This window comes from Dasypus novemcinctus, chromosome 16 (assembly GCF_030445035.2).
Source record: "Dasypus novemcinctus isolate mDasNov1 chromosome 16, mDasNov1.1.hap2, whole genome shotgun sequence".
NCBI classification, from domain to species: domain Eukaryota; kingdom Metazoa; phylum Chordata; class Mammalia; order Cingulata; family Dasypodidae; genus Dasypus; species Dasypus novemcinctus.
The window spans coordinates 51,032,375-51,059,410 of NC_080688.1; the positions used below are offsets into that span (position 1 = coordinate 51,032,375).

General features: G+C 38.3%; 1 protein-coding gene and 1 pseudogene across 1 annotated transcript in view; one reads left to right on the plus strand and one right to left on the minus strand.

Annotated features, from left to right (window-relative positions):
- Window positions 1-27,036, plus strand: part of ZNF397 (zinc finger protein 397) — a 69,544-nt gene that overhangs the window by 23,587 nt on the left and 18,921 nt on the right. The window contains exon 5 of the mRNA XM_071208640.1: window positions 20,336-20,341. Within this exon, the coding sequence (XP_071064741.1) occupies window positions 20,336-20,341 (6 nt within the window). The remainder of the gene's footprint in view (window positions 1-20,335; window positions 20,342-27,036) is intronic.
- Window positions 5,267-6,170, minus strand: LOC139436680 (dymeclin pseudogene; annotated as a pseudogene).

Below are 27,036 nucleotides of genomic sequence, written 5' to 3' on the forward strand. Positions count from 1 at the left end.
CTTAGGCAGCGGCGGGAGAGAGAGCACAGCTGTGGGAAGTTCAGGGCTTGTTCGGAAATTAGTCGTTGGCCAGAACTCAGCTTAAGGGATGTGTGTTGGGGCCAGATTGTGGAAGCTTTCAAATGCCAGGCTCAGGAGTTAGGAAGGTATTTAATAATTAATGCAGGCCATTACCTGTGACACGGCCAGAATTGTGCTTCAGGGTATATGACAGTATTGAGCTGGGTGGATTAAAAGGCTGAAAAGATGAAAGTGAATAGGCAGTTAGAAATGGGAATTTAGCAGGATTTGACAATATTGGAAAATAGGTTGACACCGGGGAAGGTGATGAAATGGCCGAGGGAGGGCTTGTGGAAATTAAAGGGGGAATTGTGAAATACCAGTGTGTGGAGATGGGGAAAGGAAGAGCAGCTAAAGAAGAGCTTCTCAGGAGGAGGAAAGCCCAGATGGTTCACACTCCGTAAAAGCTAAGAGAGCGTTTCAGGATAGGGGAGAGGTGGCTGGCAGATGCTTTGAGAGAAAGCTGAGGAAGGGGAGAACTAAGGTGAGATGGGCCAGAGATGGAGGTTACCTGTAGAACAAGGGTTTTTAACCAGATTTCAGGGGGTCCATGAGCATGAATTGAAAAAAATCTAACTCGATTAGATGTCCAACATGATATGTGTTTTGCTTTGTCAGATACTACACCACAGTTTTATGTTCTTATTCAAGATAAATGTATTGATTGTTATTTAATGTATTGGATTGTTATTTAATGTGTTCAGAAAGAAGCACATATGTATAGTATAATATGTGTTTTTTTTTAAATTTAGTAACTATTTCAATATATGTAACTGATTTCCTTTGTAATTTTAGTTTATGCATTTAAGAACGTTATTAATGTGAAAGGTGTGGGGAGCAGGGCATAAGGGAATCTCCTATATATTCTCTGTAACATTTAAGTAATCGAAGTATCTTTTTAAAAAATATTAATAAGCTTATATTTATTTTTTTCTTCTTTATTTTCTTTTAAATGTTACATTCAAAAAATATGAGGTCCCCATATACCCCCCACCCCACCCACGCCACCCCTCCCACATCAACAAACTCTTCCATCATTGTAGCACATCTACTGCATCCGGCAAATACATTCTGGAGAACCCCTGCAGCACATGGACAGTGGTCCATATTGTAGTCCACACTCTCTCCCAGTCCACCCAGTGGGCCACGACAGGACACACAACGTCCAGCATCCGTCCCTAAATAAATGGAAGAATATTCCCTGTTCATGGATACGAAGTATCTTTAAAAAATTTTTTAAAAAGTGAAAAAAAAAATTCTTGTGGGGACATGTTGGTGTGGGTATGATGTATTTCTTAAATAATAAACACCGTTTAGTGTGGACTCAAGTATGATTTTTATTTTGATGTAGCATATTCTGAGTGCAGTGGATAACTGCCTGCAAAAAATTTGGTAAGGATGGTATAGATGGTTTTATGATGCCATGGGAAAACTCAAATTTCTAAAAGTTTGCCAAAAATGACCATTTGAACAGATGTTGAACCATGTTAACTTATCAGGTATTGAAATTATGGGTATGTTGTAAAACGTAATTTTGAATAATCCTAAAATTTTGTTTAAAGACATGCCAGTGCTGAGTGTCATAAAATTATCTACTGCTACATTCTGAGAAGAGGTCTGTGGTTTTCACCTGACTGGCAAAGGGGGTCTATGGGACAAAAAAGATCAAGAACCTCTGCTGTGGAATGTCCTTGCCAATGGTTAAGAAGTAAATGTATGGTAAGGCACTGAGAACAGACAATAATTCCTTTTGAGAAATGTGATATTGCAAGAAAGTAAAAAGAGAGAGGTGGCGGACTTGGCCCAGTGGTTAGGGCATCCGTCTACCACATGGGAGGTCCATGGTTCAAACCCCAGGCCTCCTTGACCCGTGTGGAGCTGGCCCATGAGCAGCACTGATGCGCGCAAGAAGTGCCCTGCCACACAGGGGTGTCCCCGTATAGGGGAGCCCCACGTGCAAGGAGTGCGCCCCGTAAGGAGAGCTGCCCAGCGCGAAAGAAAGTGCAGCCTGCCCAGAAATGGTACCACACACACAGAGAGCTGTGTGTTGCAACAAGATGATGCAACAAAAAGAGACACAGATTCCCGTGCTGCTGACAACAACAGAAGCGGACAAAGAAGAACACGCAGCCAACAGACACAGAGAACAGACAACTGGGGTGGGGGGAAAGGGGAGAAGAAATAAATAAATAAAAATAAATCTTAAAAAAAAATACCAAAAAAATAAAAATAAAAAGAAGACTGTTGGAATAGGCGTCAGGATTGAATGTTGTTTTTGTTTTTAAGGACAGCAGAGACCTAATATTTATAGAAAAATGGTAGTGTGAGTGAGCAGAGAAATTGAAGATGGAAGAAAAAGGGGATAGCTGATTGGAAGGGAATGAGGTGGTAGAGCAGATGGAGTTGTCTCAGATAATGGGGAATGAATGACTCCTTCCTGTACAGGAGGGAAAGTGGAGGATGGGTAGAAACAGAAATACTGCAATGTAGAGGAGAGCAGTGGAGGAAGCTTATATCAGATGACTCTGAACACAAGTTATCAAAAAATGTTATAGTTAAGCTAGACCTTGAAGAATGCAATGACCAATGACTGGAAGAGACTACAAGGTATTAATATTTTAAGATATGTTCTATATCTGCATTGTACAATATGGGAGCCATTACCTATATGTGGCTATTAATCATTTGAAATTTGGCTAGGGGGACTAAGAAACTAAAATTTTCATTACTTATTTATTTTTATTTGAAAGGTGGTAGGTTTACAGAAAAATCATGCAGAAAATACAGAGTTCTATATACTCTCCTCACACACAGTTTCCCTATAATAAACACTTTGCATTAGTGTGGAACCTTTGTTTACAATTGATGAAATAATAATATATTATTAACCATAGTCCATAGTTTACATTAGAGTTCACAGTTGTGTTTTATAGTACTATGGCTTTTTAAAATTTTTTATTCTAGTAAAATATATGAAACCTAAATTTTTTCCCCTTTAACCACATTCAAATATGTAATTCAGTGCTCTTAATTATGTTCACAATGTTGTGGTACAATTGCCTCCATTACCAAAACATTTCCATCAACCCAAAGAGAAACTCTGTACAATTTAAGTATCACTGCCCATGCTTTACCCTCACCTTGTCTCCTGCTAACCTATATTCTATATTCTAGTTTCTGACTCTATGAATTTGCTTATTCTAATTATTTCATATCAGTGAGATCATACAATATTTGTCCTTTTGTGTCTGGCTTATTTCACTCAATAGGAAGTCTTCAGTGTTCATCCATGTTTTTGCATGTATCAGAATGTCATTCTTTTTATGGCTGAAAAATATTCCATTGTATATCTATATACCATATTTTGTTTATCCTTTCATCAATTGATGGACACCTGAGTTGCTTCCATTTTTTGGCAACTGTGAATAATGTCACTGTGAAGATCAGTGTGCATATATCTGTTTGAGTCCTTGGTTTCAATTCTATTGAGTATATACCTAATAGTGAGATTGATGGGTAATATAGTAATTTTATATTTAGAGCATCTGCCAAACTGTTTTCCATAGCAGCTGCACCATTTACATTCCCACCAACAAGGAATGGGTGTTCTTGTTTCTACACATCCTAACATTTGTTATTTTGTGTGTTTTGAATGGTAGCCATTTTAGTGGGCATGATATGGTATCTCATGGTTTTGATTTGGATTTCTCTAATAGCTAATGATGTTGAGCATCTTTTCATGTGCTTTTCAGCCATTTGTATATCTTTTTGGGGGGAAATGTCTCTTCAAGTATTTTACCCACTTCTTAATTTAGTTATTTGCCTTTTTGTTGTTAAGTTGTGGTAATGAGAATTCTTTGTATATTCTGGATATTAAACATTTATCCAAATGTTTTCTCCCATTCTGTAAGTGGTCTTTTTACTTTCATAATGAAGTCCTTTGATACACAAAAGTTTTAAAATTATGATGATGTACAATTTATCTATTTTTTCTTTTGTTTCTTGTGCTTTTGGTGTCAAGTCTAAGAAACGGTTGCCTAGCACAAAGTCTTGAAGATGTTCCCAATATTTTCTTCTAGGAGTTTTGTAATTTTGATTCTTATATTTAGGTCTTTGATCTATTTTGACTTAATTTTTGCATTTTGTGTGAGATAGGGGGTCCACCTTCATTCCTTAACATATGTATATTCAATTTTCCCAGTACCATTTGTTGAAGAGTCTACTTTTTCCTTTGAGTGGACTTAGCACCATTATCAAAAATCAGTTGAGGGGAGTAGATGTGGCTCAAGCAATTGGGTGCCCACCTCTTACATGGGAGGTCCCAGGTTCATTTCCCAGTGCCTCCCAAAGAAGACAAGCAGACAAATGAGGGAGCCATTAGGGGTGGGGGTGGGGGAATAAAAATTTAAAAAATAAAAATAAAAATCTAATTTGTTCTGGCATGTTTTAAAAAATTGATTGACAGATGTCATAGATATGTGGGTTTATTTTTTTATTTTATTTTATTTTTAACATTTATTTATTTATTTATTATTTATTTCTCTCCCCTTCTTCCCCCCCCCCCCCCATTTGTCTGCTCTCTGTGTCCATTCGCTGTGTGTGTTCTTCTGTGTCCCCTTGTATTCTTGTCAGCGGCACCGGAAATCTGTGTCTCTTTTTGTTGCATCATCTTGCTGTGTCAGCTCTCTGTGTGTGCAGTGCCACTCCTGGGCAGGCTGCTCTTTTTTCACTCTGGGCGGCTTTCCTTACAGGGTGCACTCCTTGCACTTGGGGCTCCCCTACGTGGGGGACACCACTGCATGGCATGGCACACACCTTGTGTGCATCAACACTGCGCATGGGCCAGCTCATCACACAGGTCAGGAGGCCCTGGGTTTGAACCCTGGTCCTCTAATGTGGTAGGCAGATGCTCTATCCATTGAGCCAAACCCGCTTCCCTTTTTATTTATTAGCAAGATTTTATGTTTATTATTGTTGTGCATCCTCCTCCCTGTTCCCCTGCACTACAGTCTAAACTGAGTGATCTATTGCCAACTGGCATCAGTTCTCCAAATCAAAGTGTACAATGGAAACATACTTGTGTAATTCTCTTTAATAGAAAATATACCAGGTAATCTGTCTACCTCTGTTCTCCCTGAAATAAAGTAACTAAAAGGGCTATGTGGCTTGAGGGGATGGGTTAAGGGTGGAAAACATTGTCCTTCCCTTAATCAGAATTCATTGTGAACAGCTGGAAGTCCTGTGAGTTCCAGAATAGGCCTACTGCTGAGTTGTAGGTAAGGGACCAGACATAAGGGATAAAAAACTCCTTGAACTGGTTCTCCTCCAAGTATTTAAATTTCAGTTCTGAAAATTTCTTTAGTCTATCTTTGGGCAATACAACAACTCCTTGCTTGATGATTTCCAGAACCCATTCCATTGACAACTCAACTCCAGCTTGTAGCTACCTTGAGCTAAAGGTGATCACAAAATCAATATTTTGCATTATAGCCTAAAATGAAGAATAAGTTTGGAATTGTTCAAAGAGACCTCATTTGTAAAGCAGTGCCTACAGCAAATGTGGATTGTGGTGAAGAGAATTTGTCAGACGGAAATTGATGATCTCTAACATCATTTGAATCACTTCTTCAATGCCATTTAGGTCTTGTGCATACTTTGGGAGAGGAACATTATTGGAACTCAGTGAACCTCTCACTGTGGCTTGTTTCAGAACTTTGTTGGTTTTTTCAGACAGCAAAGAAAACAAACTGATGATCCTTTGGACTACATATTGATGGAGGGAATGAAACTGTGCCTACATATTTACTAAAGCTGCTAAACAATTTGTGTGAAGGTACTTTTTTCTTGTTCTCGTCATGTAGTACTGAATAGTTCTTATTATGACCAGTATGAAGACTCCCCAGTGAAATCTTGGTTAAAAACCAATGTAAATGTATCAATAAAACTGATTTGTTTTTTAAAAAACCCAATCTGAATATGAAGTGATATTTTTAATATCACTTCATGAATGCATCTTTTGAAGCCATCATATTCTATAAGGATTGTCCCCTCACCCCAGTCTGCCTCAGCCCCACCACCCTCTCGCCGCACCCAGTCCGTTGGGGCCCCATCGTTTCGCAACCTCTGCCAGTAACTGATTACGGCATGAACCGCAGGCCCGCCCCTGCCCTCCCAGCCAGTCCTCCACTGCCCCACGGCCCTCCCCAGATGCCGCTGTTATCTTCCCCCTCCAGCCGTTGCTGTCCTTCCCGCCAGTCCCGTCCACATTGCCAACATATAATCTGCCTCCTTCCTTAGTCACTGCTTACCTCATAGCCATCCGCCCACTCCCACCTATCCACTACCACCCCGTAGCTAGCCCGCCCTAGCTCCAACCCCTCCCTTACCCAACCCTATATAACCAAGTGTACTTCCTCAATAAAGCAGACCTGCGCACAGCCCTTGTCTCTGTGGCGTTCTTCCACCGTGCCGCGCGTCCCCACCACACCTTGAGCCTCCTGCTGCCGGCTCAAAGGGCCCCCGGCCCCCCGGCAGCTACCCCCGAGCCAGCTGAGCCAGCCGTCCGCAAAGGATCAACAATATTTTTTTCCTCTTAGCGAACATTTTAATTTATACCCTTAACTACCATGAACTCACGTTCCTCAATTTGATTCCAACCATAATAAAAATACCTTATCTAATAAAAAATGCAGTTCAAGAGAGCTAAAGGCTACAGATAAAAGCATCTTCCCCTGTGTGTTTCCACAAGGCATAATTTTAGGTAGATTACCCCAAAAGAACCAGGGCAAAAGAGAAGGAAAAAACCCCACACTGTATCAGGATAGGATGTTGCTTTGGCTTGGGGGGAGGGGGCAGAAAATTAGGATCAACAATATTGTACGAACCATGTTTTGTGGGTTTATTTTTGAACTCTCAATTTGATTCCATTTGTCTATGTGTCTGTCCTTCTGTCAGTACCATGCTGTTTAGCTTTGTAACCAGTTTTAAAATTGGGAAGTGTGAGTTCACCAACTTTGTTTTTTTTCAAGATAGTTTTGGCTATTTGGGGCCCCTTACGCTTCCATATAAATATGATGAAAGGCTTTTCCATTTCTGCAAAAAAAGCTGTTGAAATTTTTATTTGCATTGTGTTGAATCTGTAAATTGCTTTGGTAGAATTGATATCTTCATAATATTTAGTCTTCCAAATTATGAACATTGAATGCCCTTCCATTTATTTAGGTTGTAGTTTTTCATGTATACGTCCTTTATGTCTTTGGCTAAATTTATTCCTAGATATTTGGGTTTTTTTAGTTACTGTCGTAAATGGAATCGTTTTCCTGATTCCCTCCCCCCCCTTTTTTTCTCCCAAAGATTTATTTTATTTATTTATTTCTGCCCACCCCCTCGTTGTTTGCACTTGCTGTGTCTGTTCATCTTTCTTGTTTCTTTAGGAGGCACTGAACCCAGGACTTCTAATGTGGGAGGGAGGTGCCTAATCACTTGAGCCACCTCCATTCCCTACTTAGCTGTGTCTCTCATTATGTTTTTCTTCTTGTGTCTCTTTTTTTCTTTCCTAAAGATTTATTTATTTATTTAATCCCCCCCACCACCACCCCCGTTGTCTGTTCTCTGTGTCTATTTGCTGTGTCTTGTTTCTTTGTCTGCTTTTGTTGTCGTCAGCAGCATGCGAAGTGTGGGCAGCGCCATTCCTGGGCAGGCTACACTTTCTTTCACGCTGGGCTGCTCTCCTTACGGGTGCATTCCTTGCGCATGGGGCTCCCCTAGGCGGGGGACACCTCTGCATGGCGCAGCACTCCTTGCGTGCATTAGCGCTGCGCGTGGGCCACACGGGTCAAGGAGGCCCGGGGTTTGAACCACAGACCTCCTATGTGGTAGACAGACGCCCTAACCACTGGGCCAAGTCTGTTTCCCTTCTTGTGTCTCTTGTTGCATCATCATGTTGCATCAACTTGCTATGTCTGCCTGTCACGCCAGCTTGCTGTCTTCTTTAGGAGGCATTGGAACTGAACCAGGGATCTCCCAGAACCTAATCACTTGAGCCACATTCACTTCTCTTGATTCCCTCTTCAGATTGTTCATGCATAGAAATACCACTGATTTTATGTGTTGATCCTAATCTGATTTTATTGTTAGCTATAGTAGCTCTGTTGTGGGTTTTTCAGGATTTTCTATATATAGGGTCATGTCATTTGCAAATAGGGAAAGTTTAACTTCTTCCCTTCCAATTTGGATAACTTTTATTTATTTTTCTTGCCTAATTGCCCTGGCTAGAAACTGCAGGACACAGTTCAGTTGAAATGGTGAGATTGGAAATTTTTGTCTCATTTACCATTAAATATATTAGCTGTGGGTTTTTCATATATACCCTTTATCTTGCTGAGAAAGTTTCCTTTGATTCCTAGTTTGTTGGGTGTTAATATCTTGATGGTATGTTGAATATTTTGTCAAATGATTTTTCTGCATCTATGGAAATGATCATGTGGGTTTTTTTTTCCTTTTATATATGCATACAGAGAGAGAAAGAGAGAGAGAGAGAAGAGAAAGAGATTTGGCTACTTTTTAAAAAAAGATTTATTTATTTATTTACTCCCCTCCCCCTTGCAGCTTGTTCAGTTCTTTTGCTGTCTTTTCTCTGTGTCCATTCGCTGCACATTTTTTCTGTATCTGCTTGTCTCCTTTTGCTGCATCATCTTGCTGCGCCAGCTCTCTGCGGTGCATGGGCTATCAGCTCTCCGCAGCGCACCGGCCAGCTTGCCTTCACAAGGAGGCCCTGGAACATTGAACCCAGGGCCTCCCATGTGGAAGATGGGAGCTCAACTAATTGAGCCACAGCCACTTCCCAATTTGATTAATTTTTAACTTATTTTTGGATGTTAAATCAAGTTTGCCTTCCTGGGAAAATTTTACTTGGTCTTGGTGGCTAATCCTTTTTTATATGTTGCAAGAAATGGCTTGCTAATATTTTATTGAGCAGAAGCGATATTAGCCTATAGTTTTCTTTCTTTGTAATGTTTCTGTCTGATTTAGGTATCAGAATAATACTGGCCTCATAGAATGAATTGGGAAGCGTTCCTTCTTTTTCTGGGAAGAGTTTGTGAAGAATTGGCATTAATTCTTCAAATGTTAGGGAGGATTCACCAGTGAAGCCCTCTGTGCCTAGGGTTTTCATTGTGAACGTTTTTTCCTCTATCTTATTTTTTTTATTGAGTAGACTGCACAAATTTTAAGTGGATGAATTTTTTTTTTCATTTGGATATATACCTTTATGAGCACCACCCAGAAATTTTATAAAATCTTTTCTTAAAAAAACAAAAACAAAAAAAACCCAAAAACTTTTATTGAGGTATAATGAAAAGTGCGTCAAGTGACCTAAAAGTATACAGAGCCATACATTTTAATAAATGTAACCAACACTTATATTTAAGTTTTAAAATGTATTTTCAGCTCTAAACTCATAATGTCTATAACAAAGAAATATTTTCTTAAACTTTTTATTTTGAAATAACTTCAGCCTTACAGGAAAGTTGCAAAAGTAACACAAAAATAATACATAGAATTCTAATATACCCCTTCACCCAGGTACCTAGATTTGCCAACTTTTAGCATTTTATGACATTTATTAATCATTCTGTCTGTCTATCTATCTATCTATCTATCTATCTATCTATCTATCTATCTATCTATCTTTCTTTCATCTAAAGATTTGAGAAAGGTGGCATACATCATACTTCTCTAACATAATACTCCAGGTAGATTTCCTCAGAACAAAGATACTTATTATGTAAACATCTTAAATACAGCTACCAAGTTCCTGAAGTTTAACACATATATGATCCATGCAGCTCATATTCTAATTTTTTCAGTTATCCCAATTAATGCCCTTTTTTTTCCCTGGGTCAGAAGATTTTATTTTATTTTATTTTTTTAAAATTTTATTTAATAACAAACATACAACCTAAAATCTCCCCTTTAACCACACTCACAATGTTGTGCTACCATTACCATCAAGTGAGTAGTTTTTCATGACTTGTTATTACTTGCCTATTCAGATTTTGCTTCTTCTTGAGACAGTTTCAGCAGCTTGTGTCTTTCTAGGGATTAGTTCATTTTATCTAAGTATTCCCTTAAAATTCTTTTCATTTCTGTAAAGTCATTAGTAATGTCCCCCTTTCATGCCTGGTTTTAGTAATTTGATTCTTCTCTCTCTCTCACTCTCTCTCATTCTTTTCCTCATTCTCTCAGTCTCAATCTAGCTAAAGGTTTGTCAATTATGTTGATGTCTTCAAAGAATCAACTTTTGGTTTTGTTGAGTTTCTCTATTGTTTTTCTGTTCTCTATTTCATTAATTTCTGCTCCAATCTTGATTATTTGCTTCTTTCTGCTTGCTTTAATTTAATTTGCTCTTCTTTTTCTAATTTCTTAAGGTGGAAGATTATTCACTTTCTTCTGAGCCCTCACCAGCAGCATCCTTAAAATGCAGTTTTCTACTAAGTCTGTTCGAGGTGACTTGGTCTCTGTATCATGCTTCTCAAAATTCTTCAAACCACTTTTGTGTGATCTATGTATCTTTCAATATATATATATTATATATAAAATATATATATATATATATAATAAAGGATTAAAAAAAAGTCTTCAAACCTTTGCCCACTGCTTGGTTTCAAAGCCATTCCCACATTTTTAGGTATTTGATATAGGAGCATTACACTCCTGCCATCAAAATCTGATTTAGGTTTCTGTATTGCATAATAAATGACAACAAATTTTGTGGTTTAAAACTACACACATTTATTATCTCACAGTTTTCATAGGTCAGGTGTCTGGTTATGACTTCATTGGGCCCTCTGCTCAGTCTCTCACAAGACTGCCATCATGGTTAAGCCAGGTACTTTTCTAGAGCTTGTGGTTCTTTTGAAAACTCATATGGTTGCCAGCAGAATTAAGTTTCTTGAAGCTACAGGACTGAGTCACTCAACTCCTATAAGGTGATGTGCAGCTCCTTTTCATATGGTCATCTCACAGCATAGCAGCTTACTTCTTCAAGGCCGGCAGGAGAATCTCTCTTCTATCTGCTAAGATGGAATTTTTTTTATTAAATAGTTTTATTGAGATATATTTATATACCATACTATCTATCCAAACTATATAATCAATGGCTTTTAGTATAATCACAATATTGTGCATTCATCACCACAAAAAATTTTAGAACCATTTCATTACTCCAAAAAGAAAAACTCCACACCCATTATTAGCGTGCTTTCCCCGGCTCTACATAACCACCAATCTAATTTCATCTTTACAAATTGATTTATATTTACATTTTATATAAATGGAATCATACAAAATGTTACACAATATATTTAGTTCATAGTAGCGTAATCATACAGAATTTGTCCTTTTGTGTCTGGCTTGCTTCACTGAACATAATGTCCTCCAGGTTCATCCATGTTGTCATATGTTTTATGACTTCATTTCTTCTTACAGCTGCATAATATTCCACCATGTGAATATACCACTGTTTGTTTACCCATTCCTTGGTTGATGGACACCTGGGTTGTTTCCAACTTTTGGCAATTGTGAATAAGAGAATTCTATATAAGTGAAGTCGTGGGAGGAACATTTTATCACCTAGGTAACCTAGTCAAGGGAGTGACAGGCCATCACTTTTTTTGTTCGAAACATTTTGCAAGCTCTGCCACATTTAAGAGAAGAGGGTTATAGATGGATGCAACACATTAGAGGTCACTGTAGGTTATGTCCACCACAACATACTTCTTGTATCGACCTGCAGCTCCTCTCCATCACCACTGTCACCATGCCAGTTTAAACCACCATCAGGGTGCCTAGGCTATGTCCAAAGTGACTGACCTCCCCACATCCACATTGCTTCTGGAGTAATAAAAAACAAACAAACAAAAACCAAACAAACAAAAAACCCTGCCCATCTGATTATGTCACTTCCCTGCTTAAAACTTTTTAATGGTTCCTCATTGCGCCTATCAGCAAGTCCAATGTCTTTAAATGGCCTACCTCTGGCAACTGCTTATTTCTCTAACCAGATTTTCAACCATTTGCTATGATCCAGGCTTCTTTCTATTCCTTGATTTTGTCAACTCATTTTCTTTCTGGAACCTCTTCACTTGATGATTCCAAAAAAACCATGTTCCTTCTGCCTGTATAAATACATTGATTAAATCAACTTTCCATTACTAGGATAAACTCCACTTGGTAATGGTGTATAATCCTTTTGTTACTTAATTTGACTTGCTAATATTTTATTAAGGATTTATGCATCTATATTTGTTAGAGATATTGGGGTGTAGTTTTTTCCCATGATGCTTTTGTATGGCTTTGTTATCAGAGTAATACCAGCTGTCTCTGTTTCCTGGAAGAGATTGTAAAAGATTGGTATTGTTCTTTAACTATTTGCTTGAATTCACTAGTAAATCCTTCTGGGCCTATGCTTTTTTTTTTTTTTTTTTTTTAAGAGGAGTTTTAATAACCAATTCAATTTTGCTATAAGTTCTTCAGTACATTTTGGTAATTTGTATCTTTCTGATAATTTGTCCATTTTATCTAAGTAGTGTAATGTGTTGGCATAAAGTTGTTGATAGTATTTCCTTACACTTTTTTTAACTTTCTATAAGATTGATAGTGATGTCCTCTCTTTCATTTGTGTTCTTGGTAATTTGTATGCTCTCTTTCTTTTTCTTGACCAGCCTAGTAAAGGTTTATCAATTTTGTTGTTCTTTTGCTATTTTCACTGATATTTATTGTTTTTCTTTTTCACTGAGTATTACTCTAATAGTTATTATTTCCTTCCTTCTACTTTTCTTGGATGTAGTTTGCTCTTCATTTTCAAGGTTCTTAAGGTGTAACCTTAGGTTATTGATTTGAGATTTTCTTCTTTTCCAATATAATCATTTTAAAGCTAGATATTTTCCTCTAAACACTGCTTTAGCTGCACTAGATAAATTTTATATGGTGCATTTCATTTTCATTCAGCTTAAAATATTTTCTAATTTCTCTTGTGATCTCTTCTTTGACCCATGAGTTATTTAGATGTATGCTGTTTAATTTTCAAATAACTGTAGGTTTCTCAAATTTCTTTCTGCTGATCTCTAATTTAATCCTGTTATCATTAGAGAATGTACTTTAGAGAATGTACTTTGTATGATCTCAATATTTTTTAATTTGCTGAGGTTTGTTTTATGGCCTAGCATTTGGTCTATCCTAAAGAGTGTTCCATGTGAACTTGAAAAGAGTGTGCATTCTGATGTTGTTGGGTGGAGTATGCTATAGATATAAGTAAGGGCAAGATGAATGATACTGTTGTTTTAGTCTTTTATATCCTTTCTGATTTTCTGTCTAATTATTCTCTCTACTATTGAAAGTGGGGTATTGAGGTTTTCAACTATTATCATTGAATTGTTTATTTCTACCTTCAATTTTGTCAGATTTGATTAATATATTTTGGAGTTCTGCTGCTAGGTATGCATTATGTTTATAATTGTTATATCTTCCTGATAAATTTATCCTTTTATCATTATAAAATGTCCCTCATTGTCAGTTTTTTTTTTTTCACTTAAAGTCTATTTTAGGATATTAATATAGCTACTCCATCTCTTCTATGATTACTGTTTGCATGGTATATCTTTTTCTATCCTTTTTATTTCAACCTATTTGTCTTTGAATTGTAAATGTGTCCCTTGTTGACAGCATATGGTTGAATTGTATTTTTTTCCATTCAGTCTGATAATCTCTGCTTTTGGGATGGAACATTTAATCCATTTACATTCAGTATAATTATTGATAGGGTTGGACTTACATCTACCAGTTTTTGCTATTTGTTTTCTATGTAGAGCATATCCTTTTTCTTCCTTTGTTCCTCCTCCACTGCCTTCTTTTGTGTGAAAGAAATATGTTTTGGTGAATCATTTTAATTCCTTTCTTGTTTTTCTTTTTCAAAAAGTTATTTTCTTTCTAGTATTGGTATTACATTATGCACCTTAACTTATTGCAATCTACCTCAGATTCATCTTATAGTAATTCCTCTAAAATATAGAAACTTGGGAAGCAGTTTTGGCCCAATGGATAAGGCATCCACCTAGCACATGAGAGGTCCAAGGTTCAAACCCAGGACCTCCTGACCCATGTGATGAGCTGGCCCATGCGCAGTGCTGATGCACGCACAGGTGTCCTCCACGTAGGGGAGCCCCACGCACAAAGAGCGCACCCCGAAAGGAGAGCCGCCCAGTGCAAAAAAGTGCAGCCTGCCCAGGAGTGGTGCTGCACACATGGAGAGCTGATGCAGCAAGATGATGCAACAAAACGAGACACAGATTTTGGGTGCCGCTGACAAGCATACAAGCAGACACAGAAGAATACACAGCGAATGGGCATGGAAAGCAGACAGCTGGGGTTGGGGGGAAGGGGAGAGAAATAAATAAAAAATAAATCTTTAAAAATATATATGTATATATAGAAACTTTACCCTAATATAACTAGGGCATGAATAACCTAGGCATGTAATCCACTTGGAACTTTGATGTGACCTATAGAGTTATTACTCTCAGTGTCAGATAGCTAGACCACTATCCTGAGTCCTGTACAATAGACATCTCCTTTCTGGCTGTCCTCTGTACATGCCCCTTCCCTAGTAGGAAGGAGTCTATGGGCCAGAAAAGTACGCCCACCTGAAACCCATACTTCATTTCTCAATCATGTTCTAGGTACCCAGGACCAATCCAAATGGCTTGAGCCAATTTCCTGGAATTATGTGGGTTTCTTCTCTGGGTTTGTCTTTCCAAAAGTAGAGCATGTAACCATGTACACACTCCCCTGATGAAAGTGACAATAGGACTTGGAAGTGTTGCAGTGTGGGATGGAGCCAAGGGTAGGAAGAGAAGAGTAGATTGTGGGCCAGAGGTTGGCTCTTTCTACCACCACATTCTGACTTTGACCTCTAAGTGGTCCAAGGTTTCTAAATTTGAGTCTGCACTTACAGGTCATTATGAAGATATGTTTATAGTAGGAAACTATAACATTTTATTTAACAGTTGCTTGATTTATACCATTCAAATATTTAGGAGTAATATATGTGGGCTGACATTTATATTCAGGCCCTGCAAATGTTAGGATGGGTCTACCCTTGAACCTGATCTCATATTTACCACTTCCACTTGAAAATGGAAAAATTCTGGGACTCTACTGTGATTCTACTGTTGGGGTTTGCGAAAGGCTTCCCACAGCATCCCAATACCCATAGAGTCCACTGACTCCTTTAGGCAACAGGGTCACAGTGAAAAAAGAGAAAAGCCCCTGATCATGCTGCAAGTGACAGCTTTTAGAGCCCTTTAACCAAGGGTTGGAAGAACCCAATTGTAGCATGTGACAGTTTAAAGTTCTTTTATGAATCCCAAAAAAGAGAAGGAGTGTGATCTTAAACTAATCTATTCCTCTGGGTGTGGTACCCTTTAATTGCATTAGATTCACTTTAGATCACTTGCTTAGATTGCTTTTGATTGGACTATATCAGTGAGGTCTGAGTCAGTTTGGGTCTCTGCCCTCTTGCTGGGTCTGATATAAATGGAGACACAGAGAGAAACACACAGGAAGAGGGAGCTCTGCCAATATTGACCCTGCAATGTGAAAGGAGGACTTGAGGATCATTAGCGACCAAAGCTTAAGCATGAAGTCACCAAGAGGCTGGGCCCACAGAGCAGTCCAAGGCTCAAGAGAAAATCCAAATGCCTGATAGCCCACAGCTGAACAAGAGAAGAAAGGAGAGCAGCCAAGACTGAGAGAGGAAGCCTGCTAAGAGACAAGCCCTATGTCTGAATTATGAGAGATGGTAGAATCTGGAGGAGAAGGCAGAGACCTCATCATGGACCAGTGGCCATCTTTGGCACATGGCAGGACCCCAGAATCAACAGTAGCTGACTTTGGTGAGAAAGCATCTCTGATGATGCCTCGATTTGGATATTTCCCAGCCTCAGAACTGTAATCTTTTGCCCCAAATAAAATCCCCTTTATAAAAGCCAACCCATTTCAGGTACTTGGCATCAGCTGCCCTGTGGCAAACCAAGACATAGCATATGCTACTTTCAAAATCTAAGAAATTCTAGCAAGTATTATGAGTCCTACTTAGTGCTCAAGAACACAATGACAGACTCATCTTTCACATTTAAAAAATTACAATATAAATTCAATATATAGACTAAGCAGATATTTTTGGATGTTTGAATGAGGATGTTTGAATCTTTTGATTCAAGGTCTCATGGGTGCCATTTGGAGACTGTTGAAAAATTTAAACTCTTTTGGCCTAGTTGTCACTCTGAAAGAGCACATTGGGAGGTGAACAACTTGACTTTTCCAAGACTAGAGGGAGGGTTTCTGTAGACTGGTGTTAGGAGTGAGAAAGTCTCATAAATTTTCATGCAAGTATGGAAGCATTGAAAAGCTCAGAAAAAACTTTTAGTGACATATAGATATATAATAACATTTTTGATAACATGAGGAACATGAATGATACAGCCATGATTGGCCAACCCAAGAGCCATGCTCAATCTCCTTCTCCCTTGCTTCCTGCAACTTAAGAGGATGAAAAGCTATATTCTTACTTTCCCAGCTGCCTTTCAGCTAACAGTTGCCCTGTGATGTAAGCTGGCCAATGTGTTGTTTGCTGAGGCCCTCTGAGAATGCTTTCACTTCCATGTAAAAGGAAAAAGAGTGAAAGAATGGCTGACTGGGGCCATTTCTTTCCCAGCAGTCCTATCTGAACATGATCCCTGGAGCTATGTCGGATATCTCAAATCATTTGTAACAATGAGTTGACAAACATAAGGTGGAAAAATCAACATGCCAAGAATGATGGAGCAGAAAGATGGAGGAAATCTGGGTCCCTGATGGCACCACTGAGTTGCTTCACCAAGAACGTCCACCTGCAGATTTCTTATATCATGATAAGTACAAACCAAGATTTGTTTAAACCACTCTGAACTGGTTTTCAGTTACTTGAAGGTGCAGATTTTTCAGACTGATGCTGATAGCATCATTGATAGAAGACAAGGGAATCTGATTTGAATTCAACCTAAAAGTCTTGGGGAATTCTGGTGTATCTTGACTAAAGTCTGATCACCATTGCCAAGAAGAACCTACGGAACTCTGATTGTATTTGCTACAATTTAGCTTTTGGAATTTAAGTTTTCAGCACTGCTTCTGATTTTTAAAAAGTCAAAGTCAATTGGACATGCAGAATAACATGTCAAAGATGATTCTATATTTAGAGGTCATTTAAAATAAACTACAGAAATCTCTTTGTTAATATTTACTGGAGGAAAGGTAAATTTAGGTCACTTCAGAATTTGAATTTATTTCTCTTTACCTGGAATGAAGACTGAATTTTAGATTGAAATCCATCCTTTGTGAAGATTATGTTTATAATCTAAGTATCAGAGGAAATTAATTTCCAAAAACTACACAATAAGCAAAAGTTCACATATAATTTAACTTCATTTTGTACATTTAATAATTGAAAATATAAACAATAATTTAAAAATAAAAAGAAAACAATTGAATAAAAACATTTTTAAAAATCATACAATATGTTACACAATATATTTGGTTCATAGTAATGCAATCAAACAGTATTTGTCCTTTTGTATCTGGCTTGCTTCATCATAATGTCCTCCAGATTCATCCATGTTGTCATATGCTTTACGAATTGATTTCTTCTTACAGGTGCATAATAGTCCATCGTGTAAATAGAACACAGTTTGTTTATCCATTCTTCTGTTGATGGATACCTGGGTTGTTTCCAACTTTTGGCAGTCATGAATAATTTTGCTATGAACATTGGTGTGCAGATGTCTCTTTGTGTCATCTGTTCTCAGTTCTTCTGGGTATACACCTAGTAGTGGTATTGCAGGGTCACATGGCAAGTCTATATTCAGCTTCTTTAGGAACTGACAAACAGTCCTCCACAGTAGTTGTACCATTCTGTGTTCCTGCCAACAGCGAATAGATGTTCCTATCTCTCCATCCTGACACTTGTAGTTCTCTGTCTTTTAACTAGTGGCCATTCTGATCGATGTTAAATGATAACTCATTGCAGTTTTGATTTGCATTTCCCTAATCATAAGTGATGTTGAGCATTTTTTCATGTTTTTTTTGCCATTATATTTCTTCTTTGAACAAATATCTATTCAAGTCTTTTGCTCTTTTTTAAATTGGGTCATTTGTCTTTTTACTCTTGAGTTGTAACATCTCTTTATATATCCTAGATATTAAACCCTTATCTGACATGTAATTTCCAAGTATTTTCTCCCATTGAGTCAACTGCCTTTTTAACCTTTTTGATAAAGTACTGTGAGGTACAAAAGGGTTTAAATTTGAGGAGGTCCCATTTATCTATCTTCTTTTGTTGTGTGTGCTTTGGGTGATAAGGCCCAAGAAACCACTACCTATTACAATGTCTTAGAGATGTTTCCCTACATTTCCTTCTAGTCATTTTATGGTCCTGGCTTTTATATTTAGGTCTTTGATCCATTTTGAGTTGATTCTTGTATAGGGACTGAGATAGGGGTCCTCTTATTCTTTTGGTTATAGATATCCAGTTCTTCCAGCACCATTTGTTGAAGAGAATGTTTTGTTCCATTAACTTTGACTTGATAGGTTTGTCAAAAACCAGTTGAGGGAAGTGGATGTGGCTCAACTGATAGAGCATCTGCTTACCATATAGGAGGTCCAGGGTTCGAACCCAGGGCCTCCTGACCCATGTGGTGAGCTGGCCCATGTGCAATGCTGATGTGTGCAAGTAGTGCCGTGCCATGCAGAGGTGTCCCCGTGTAGGGGAGTCCCACATGCAAGGAGTGTGCCCCACAAGGAGAACTGCCCCACATGAAAAAAGCACAGCCTGCCCAGGAGTGGCACCGCACACACAGAGAGCTGATGCAGCAGGATGACACAATAAAAAGAGACACAGATTCTTGGTGCCACCGAGAATGCAAGTGGACACAGAAGAACACACAGCAAATAGAGACACAAGAGAGCAGACAATGGGGGGGGGGAGGGGAGAAAAATAAAATAAATCTTAAAAACAAAACAAAACAAAAACCAGTTGACCATATAGGTGAGGGTTTATTTCTGGATTTTCAATTCTATTCTACTGATTGATGTGTCTATCTTTATGCCAGTACCATGCTGTTTTGACCACTGTAGCTTTGTAATATGTTTCAAGGTCAGGCAGTGAAATTCCTCCCACATTGCTCTTCTTTTTTAGAATGCTTTTGGCTATTCGGGAGCATTTTCTCCTCTCAGTGAATTTGATAATTGCCTTTCCTAATTCTATAAAGTAGGCTGTTGGAATTTTGATTGGTATTGCATTGAATTAAATCGGTTTGTGTAAGACTGACATCTTCACAATGTTTATTCTTCTAGTCCCATGAAAACAGGATGTCTTTCATTTTGTTTAGGTCTCTCTTAATTTCTTTTAGCACTGTTTTGTAGTTTTCTGCATATAGGTACTGTACTTCTTTGGTTAAATTGATACCTTGGTATTTGAGTCTTTTTGATGATATTGGAAATGAAATTTTTCCCAATTTCCTCCCTAGATTGTTGAGTACTAGTGTACAAAAACATTACTGAGTTTTTATCTGGTATCCTGCCACTTTGCTGAACTCATTTATTAGCTCAAATAGCTTTGTTGTGGATACTTAAGAATTTTCTAGATACAGGATCATATCATCTACAAGCAGTGAGAGTTTTACTTCCTCTTTTCCTATTTGGATGCCTTTATTATGTTTTCTTGTCTAATTGCCCTACCTAGAACTTCTAGTATTGTATTGAATAACAGTGGTAACAGTGGGCATCCTTGTCTTGTTCCATATCTTAGAGGGAAAGCTTTCAACCTTTACCCATTGAGTATGATGTTGGCTGTGGGTTTTATCAGAGTGAGGAATTTTCCTTCTATTCCTATCCTTTTAAGTGTTTTTATCAAAAAAGGATGGTGGATTTTGTTGAATGACTTTTCTGTGTCGGTTGAGAAAATCATGTGGGTTTTTTTCCTTCAATTTGTTAATGCGGTGTATTATGTTAAACCAGCCTTGCATACCAAGAATAAATCCCACTTGGTTGTGATGTATAAGTCTTTTGATAGCTGTGGTATTCTATTTGCAAGGATTTTGTTGAGAATTTTTGCATCTATGTTCATTAGAGAGATTGGTCTGTAATTTTCTTTTCTTGTAGTATCTTTATCTGGCTTTGATATTAGGGTGATGTTGGCTTCATAAAATGTGTTGGGTAATTTTCCCTTCTCTTTAGTTTTTTGGAAGAGTTTAAAAAGGACTGGTGTTAATTCTTTTTGAAATGCTTGGTAGAATTCACCTGTGAAGCCATCTGATCCTGGACTTTTCTTTGCTGGGAGATTTTTGATGACAGGTTCAATCTCTTTAAATGTGATGGGTTTGCTAAGTTCTTGTATTTCTTGTAGCACCAGTGTAGGTTGTTTATGTATTTCTAGGAATTTGTCCATTTCATCTAGGTTGTCTAGTTTGTTGGCATACAGTTTCTCATAGTATCCTCTTATGATCTTTTTATTTCTGTGGGGTCAGTCATAACTTCCCCCCTTTCATTTCTGATTGTATTTATTTGAATCAGCTCTCTTTTTTTTTCTTTCTTGGTCTAGCTAGGGTTTGTCAATTATATCGATCTTCTCAAAAAACCAGCTTTTGGTTTTGTTGATTTTCTCTATTGTTTTATTGTTCTCAATTTCCTTTATTTCTTCTCTAATCTTTATTATTTCTTTCCTTCAGCTTGCTTGGGATTGGATTGCTGCTCTTTTTCTAGTTTCTCCAGTTGTACAGTTAAATCTTTGAGTTCAGCTCTTTCTTCTTTTTTAATATAGGTATTTAGGGCTATAAATTTCCCTTTCAAGACTGCCTTCGCTGTATCCCATAAGTTTTGATAAGTTGTGTTCTAGTTTTCATTTGTCTCAATATATTTACTGATTTCACTTGCAATTTCCTCTTTGACCCACTGATTCTTTAAAAGTGTGTTGTTCAGCCTCCACACATTTGTGAATTTACTACTTTCCTGTTATTGATTTCATTCCATTATGATTTGAGGAGGTGCTTTTTATAATTTCAGTCTTTTTGCATGTATTGAGACCTGCATCATGCCCTATCAGGCAGTCTATCCTGGAGAAAGATCCATGGGCACTTGAGAAGAATGTATTACCCACTGAGTTTAGATGCAGTGTTCTATATATGTCTTTAGGTCTAGCTCATTTATCATATTGTTCAAGTTCTCTGTTTCCTTGTTGATTATCTGTCTAGTTGTTTTATTTAATGATGTGAGTGGGGTGTTGATGTTTCCAATGATATTATAGAGATGTTTATTTCTCCCTTCAGTTTTCCCAGAGTTTGTCTCATGTATTTTGGGGCACCCTGGTTAGGAGCATAGATATTTATGACTTAAATTTTTTGGGTGGGTTGTCCCTTTTATTAATATATAATGGCCTTCTGTAGCTGTTATAATGTTTTTGCATTTAAAATCTGTTTTTCCTATATTAGTATAGCTACCCCTGCTCTTTTTTGGTTGCTATTTGCATGGATTATTTTTCTTTTTTCTTTTTTTAATTGTATTTTTACATTTAATAATTGAAAATATAAACAATTAAAAACTAAAAAGAAAACACAGTTGAATAAAAACATACATTTCTCAATTAAATGTATTCAATACCTACATATTTTTTTAAATCATACAATATATTTAATATATTTGGTTCATAATAATGACATCATACAGTATTTGTGCTTTTGTGTCTGGCTTGCTTCACTCAACATAATGTTCTACAGGTTCATCCATGTTGTCATATGCTTTACAACTTCATTTCTTCTTACAGTTGCATAATATTCTATCATGTGAACACACCACAGTTTGCTTATCCATTCTTCTGTTGATGGACACCTGGGTTGTTTCCAACTTTTGGCAATTGTGAATAATGTCACTATGAACATCAGTGTGCAGATGTCTGTTCATGTCACTGCTCTCAGATTCTTCTGGGTATATACCCAATAGTGGTAAAACAGGGTCACGTGGCAACTCTATATTCAACTTCTTTAGGAACTACCAAACAGTCCTGCATGGAGAATCTTTTTCCAATCTTTCACTTTCAACTGGTTTGTATCCCTGGGTCTAAGATGAGTTTCTTGTAAGCAGCATATGGATGGTTCATGTTTTTTTCTGTCAGCCTGTATCTTTCGACTGGGGAGTTTAATCCATTCCCATTCAATGATATTACTGTAAATGCATTATTTACTTTCACCATTTTATTCTTTGGTTTTCCATATGTTGTATTATATTTTTGCTGGTCCTTTTACTCTTTTGGTTATCCTTTCTCTATACTCTCCTCCAGGTCTCTCTCCCCTGTCTTTTTATTTCAGATTCTAAGGCATCCTTTAATATTTCCTGTAAAGGTGGATTCTTTTTTGCAAACTCTCTTAGTTTTTGTTCATTTGTGAATATTTTAAACTCACCTTCATATTTGAAGGACAATTTTGCTGGATAAAGAATTCTTGGCTAGCAGTTTTTCTCTTTTAGTATCCTAATTGTATCATACCATTGTCTTCTCACCTCCATGATTTCTGAAGAGAAATCTTTGCTAAGTCTTACTGGGAGTCCCTTGTATGTGATGGTTTGCTTCTCCCTTGCTGCTCTGAGAATTTTCTCTTTATCTTTGATGTTTGACATTCTGAATAGTATGTATCTTGGAGTAGGTCTGTTTGGATTTATTCTGATTGGGGTATGGTGCACTTCTTGGACATGTAAGTTCATTTCTTTCTTTAAAGTTGGGAAATTTTCAGTTATTATTTCCTCAAATACTCTTTCTGCTCCCTTTCCCTTCTCTTCTCCTTCTGGAACTCCCATGACATGTATGTTGTTGCATTTGTGTTGTCATTCAACTCTCTGAGCCCCTGCTCATATTTCCCATTCTTTTCTCTCTTCAATTTCAGCTGTTCTGTCTTCAGTCATTTCAAATCTGCTGTTATATGCCTCTGATGTGTTTTTGATCTCACCTATTGTGCCTTTCATTCCCATGAGCTCTGTTACTTTTCTGTTGAGGATTTCAAATTCTTCTTTGTGCTTCCTAATGTCTTCTTCTTTTTTTTTTTTAAAGATTTATTTATTTAATTCTCCCCCCTCTCTCGTGGGTCTTGGTGTCTATTTGCTGCATCTTGTTTCTTTGTCCGCTTCTGTTGTCGTCAGTGGCACGGGAGGTGTGGGTGGCGCCATTCCTGGGCAGGCTGCACTTTCTTTCACACTGGGCGGCTCTCCTTACGGGCGCACTCCTTGCGCCTGGGGCTCCCCTACGCGGGGGACACCCCTGCGTGGCAGGGCACTCCTGGCATGCATCAGCACTGCGCATGGGCCAGCTCCACATGGGTCAAGGAGGTCCGAGGTTTGAACCGTGGACCTCCCATGTGGTAGATGGACGCCCTAACCACTGGACCAAGTCCATTTCCCGCTAATGTCTTCTTGATGTCATTTATCTCTTTAGTCATATTTTCCCTCAACTCATTAATTTGATTTTGGAAATTTGTGTCCATCCTGTAATTCGTTCTCTCAAATCCTGCATATCTACTGGTGCTCTGATATATTCCTTTTCTTGGGCCATGACTTCCATTTTCTTAGTTTGGCTCATAATTTTTTGCTGATTTCTTGGCATCTGATTAGATGTCATTTGCTTGGATGCTCAATTTCTTTCTCTTTTGTAAGGATTTGGTGGTGGGATCCTGTGTGTTCCCATTGCTCTTTGATTCTTGGTTTGACCTGGACTGTTAAGATTGTCCCTGCTAGTTGTTTAAAAATTGGGCTCTGGACCCAGTAATTAGTTGTAGACCTTCTTCTTAGGGCCTTGGGAAGGGAAGCTATAAAGGCTAGAAGAAGCCTCTCTTACTTATTTTAATTTTCTCACATGTACTTCCTTCTTCTGCCAGCAGAGGTGGTCTTTGGCAGGTCTCAGGTTCAGTGCCTGGTTGGAAGGTATTTTTTGCAACACAGACCAGATCAATGTGACAGATTTTCCTGCCCTGGGGCTAAGAACCTTATAATTAAAACTTTCTCAGATAGTTATCTAGCTTTCTATGGCAGCCCCCTGCTTTTTCCCAGTTAGAAAATACTTCCACTCCCCTCTGAGTTCTCAACAATAGTCCTGGTTAGTAGAGAAGTGGATTGGAATGGTTGTATAGCTTTAGTCCCTTGCTGGCTCCCAAGGCATACAATACCACAGTCCGGGTCTGGAAGTGCTCCTGCGACACAGTAGACCAAATGTGTGAGTCAAAAGCTGAGTAGTCCTTAGTCTGTGTCCCTCTCTCCCCTTCCCTGGGGTGGTGGATCCCTGGAGCCCCCTTCGTCTGTAGCTGCATGCCCGGAGGCATGAGAATTTTAAAGTGTCTTTAGTGTGCGGGAGGGTGCTGGCAGCAGCAGCCACTGGTTTCAACTCAGTTCTGTCGTTGCGATTCCTCTCCTTTGTCCCTTTCTCCTCTAGGCAGTGTCCAGCCTTTGACTGGTGTCCTAAACCCTCGAAGATCATTTTCCAGGCTGTTTTAGCCTATCATCTATCTATTTTTCTCCACCTATGTCTTTTTTTCTTTTTATTATATTTTTTAAAAAGATACATGAATAACACAAAATGTTACATTAAAAATTTTAAGAGGTTCCCATATACCCCACTCCCCATACCCCCCACTCCTCCCACATCAACAACTTCTTTCAATTATTGTGGTACATTTATTGAATTTGATGAATACATTTTGGAGCACTGCTACAGAGCATGGATTATGCTTTACATTGTAGTTTACACTCTCCCCCAGTCCATTCAGTGGGTTAGGGCAGGATATATAATGTCCTGCATCTGTCCCTGCAATATCATTCAGGACAACTCCAAGTCCCGAAAATGCCCCCATATCACACCTCTTTTTCCCTCTCCCTGACTTCAGCAACATCCATGGCCACTGTCTCCACATCAGTGACATAATTTCTTCCATTGCTAGAATCACAATAATTCTATAGTAGAATACCAGTAAGCCCACTGTAACCCATATTTTATTCCTCCATCCTGAGGACCCTGGTATGGCGATTCCCACTCCACCTCTAAATTGAGAGAGGGCTTAGATCCACATGGCTGATGGATAGGATTCTCCTTCTTGCAGTTGTAGACTCTCTTGGTTCCTTGGTGTGGTGGTTGACCATCCTCACCTCCTTGTTAGCTGACCTGGGTAAGTCTAACAAACTGGAGAGTAGGTGTTGCAACTCTATTGAAGCTCAGGACCCAGCTGGCACCTGGACAGTCCAGAGACTCAAGTCTCCTGGGCATACACCAACCCCTGTGCCTACCATAGGTTCAGTCAAAGTGACAGAGGAGGCATGTGTAGAGAAGTCACATGTGAGTCCAACTCCATCACACTCAGGAGCACAAATTCCCATGTAGGGCCCACTGGTAAGGCACTGAACTCCAGAGCCGTCTGCCATGACTGTAGGGCTTGAGTATCTCTGTAGGCCTCAGGAGAACCACTTCCTGGGGTTGTATCTACTTTGGTTGTCTCTGAGATCCTGCTGAGACATGTGTAAGCATGATCCCTCTAATCACATATATGTCTTTATACTTATCTTTCTGAGGAGACCCTTAGTTTTTAACATATTCTCAAAGGGGTCTATTACCTCAAAAAGATTAAGAAGCACTGCTCTAGATTCTATGCCTAAATAACATATGCATTAGTTAGGCCTAGTTTCCCCCAAGGGGGGAAAAAAACAAATTTGATAGACTATCAATCAGTTTCATTCCTGAGAATCTCAATCACTTCATTCTTGATTCTTCTGGAAATCTTTTAATTTCTTTCACTTCACTGAGAGGAGCTTCTCCAGTATCAGGTGGTGTGCACCACAGTTGGATCCAGGTTTGTTTTGGCCAATCCAGCAAACTGTTGATTCTAAGCTGATTCTCAGACTCTGCACACAGAATGTCAAATGTCTGGTGAGACTCCACAGAGCAACTAGCATAATCTGAAAGTGCTGTTTAGTTTCCTTGGTCAAACACTAAGAAAATCTATGTTCACATCATCACTGCTGAATAGTTAACAAACCCTTTACCTTTGTACATAAGAATTAACTTTTGGTTAAGTTCTCATTCTGTTCTACTAGAAACCTGTTAAAAATAGTATGTCAACTATGTTACCCAACAACACTGCTTATGGGAAAAATGACTCCTAATTATCAACTGTATCTGGACTGGGAAGAATTATAAATGAACTATAAAATAAGGTAAAGAGATACCATAATTTTGGACCTCCCTGATTTCAGTGACTTCTGTAATTGGGCATGTCCCTCACAGTGATCTGGGAAAATATGTCTATGAAGTTGTTACAAGAGATACTTGCTTCTGTGGTGTTATGGGGCTTCTGACTCAGGTGGTTCCCACAGCTGCCTAATGTGAGTCTCATCTTGCATTTGAGCTGTTACCTGTGAGTGGGGAAGAGAAAAGAAAATAGTCTTTGATGCTTGTGTGAAACACTTTGAGTACTCTCCTACAGAATAGGAATATTTGATGTTGCCTGCTGGAAAACTGTGGTTTCTGTCCTATCCTTCTAAATGAATCTCATTCCAAGGGTGGTGTATGGTAGGCTTGAAGGTCTGAATGTTTAGTTGAATTTAAGAACACCCTGGTGGGCAATGAAATACTCCCAGCTTATTTTTGTGAGCCCCTTGAAAATATCTGATTCTTCCCTCTCTAATCCCCTTGCCATCTAACATCTAAGATGAAGTAATAATAGTTAACTTTAAATCTCAGTATTTACATAACAGGAAATCTAAAGGGGAATGTTATTAGTAAGAGAATAATGAAATCATCCAAGAACAAAAAGGGACTTTTATCCTCTTTTCCTCAAACTTCACCATATCTTTATAAAATTAACT